This window comes from Priapulus caudatus, unplaced genomic scaffold, assembly GCF_000485595.1.
Source record: "Priapulus caudatus unplaced genomic scaffold, Priapulus_caudatus-5.0.1 Scaffold249, whole genome shotgun sequence".
Taxonomy (NCBI): domain Eukaryota; kingdom Metazoa; phylum Priapulida; class Priapulimorpha; order Priapulimorphida; family Priapulidae; genus Priapulus; species Priapulus caudatus.
In genome coordinates, this window is record NW_014577310.1 from 260,705 (window position 1) to 262,328 (window position 1,624).

At 49.8% G+C, this 1,624-nt stretch overlaps 1 protein-coding gene across 1 annotated transcript in view; it reads right to left on the reverse strand.

The window, feature by feature from the left end:
• Positions 1 to 1,624, reverse strand: part of LOC106808030 (myosin-4-like) — a 44,794-nt gene that overhangs the window by 19,415 nt on the left and 23,755 nt on the right. The window contains exon 11 of the mRNA XM_014810579.1: positions 513 to 686. Within this exon, the coding sequence (XP_014666065.1) occupies positions 513 to 686 (174 nt within the window). The remainder of the gene's footprint in view (positions 1 to 512; positions 687 to 1,624) is intronic.

Sequence of the window (1,624 nt, forward strand, 5' to 3'; positions counted from 1 at the left end):
CAAGTGAGCAGTGAGCATGCGCAGTGAGCATCATTCCGGCAGTGAGCATGCGCAGTTCGATTAATAGAATTATCCCGCTCGGCGATTAGCGAGATATTTCCGCCGGTGTGAACAACGACACAATTATCTCGGTATTTCCATCGCCGGTTTTTCTTGTGTGTGAACACGCCTATTATCGTCTATACATTGCACAATCAATCATTACATTGTATAGATACATTCGTAGTATGGTAGCATGATCGAGGATATGTAAACAGCAGCCTCTATGCATTGTATCAGTAATTAGGTTACACAAACGTCATACAATGTTATACAATGTCTTATTAGCCTACTCTAGATTTAATTGGGGTAAAAGAGTGAATAAATCCTATTTAATGTATATATATATACATATATATTTCAATATCCTTCCTCACTCCTGATGTAATCAGTTATCAATCTGCGTAATATACATATATGTATACAGAATAATAACAAAATATAACTACTCTGAGAACACGGCGCGAGCGTACCTTCGATCTGAGCACCTGAGCTTCTTGTTGCATCTTCTTCGTCTCCTCCGTCGCCGCCCTCTGCCGTTGTTCGTCGCTCCACTCTCTCGCCGCTCCTCCTCGCTCTCTCTCGTTCTCCCGCGCCACCACCGCGTCCGTCTGCAGTGAGATCACCTTCTCCGACTCGCTGCGAAGCTGAAAGTCGTCAGAAGACACGTCCATGTAGAGACAACACACGTACGATGGCTGTTGTTGCTGTTTTTGTTGTTGTTGTTTTTGTTGTTGTTGCTGCTGCTTCTGCTGCAATTGCTGCGGTTGTTGCTTCTGCTGTTGCTGCTGCTGCTGTCGCCACCGCTGCTGCTTCTGGTTGTGGTGCTGCTGTTTTAACGCACCTTCGCCGCTCATCTCCATGCTACAGTTTAAACGGATACGAGCCGACGACAGGAAATAGTCGCTGCGCGTGCGCGCGCGTTTACCGACTGACGGTAGGCAAAGGCAAACGGAAAGTGTGAGGTAGCGTCAAGCGGTTGTTTATCCTCTGTCCACTGCCGTCATGACTTCGCAGCATCGTCAGGCAATTCTCTGCAAATGGGCGTTGTGACTGTGAGGTAGCACCAAACAGTTGTTAATCCTCTGCCCACTACAATCGTGAACGCACACCCAGCGCCAAACGCTTGTTTACCTGCCCTGCCCACTGCCGCTGTGATTTTGAGGCGGTGGTGCGCACGTGAGCCGTTGTTGTTTATCCCCTACCCGCGTCAACGCGTTAAAAGGCGCGTCCATGGTGCGGTGTGCCCCGGCCCCGGGGCGCTAGTTGTCAGCTAGGTATGCGCGTCTTTTGCCCCTTAGGGTAATTGCGCGCGTTAGTCCCAATTACTTACGAAGGTGCGCTGGTTACACTTCACTTGCGTCGAGCCCGCGCTGCATTTGCGACTTTTCGCAACACTCTGCCGCTGCGTGCGGATGGGTTTGACAGTGATGCGAAAATTGCCAAAAAAAAAGTCGCCCGTGTGTCATTACGCTGTGTGTGTGTGTGTGTGTGTGTGTGTGTGTGTGTGTGTGTGTGTGTGTGTGTGTGTGTGTGTGTGTGAGTGTGTGCGTGCGCTGGTTACACTTCACTTGCGTCGAGCCCG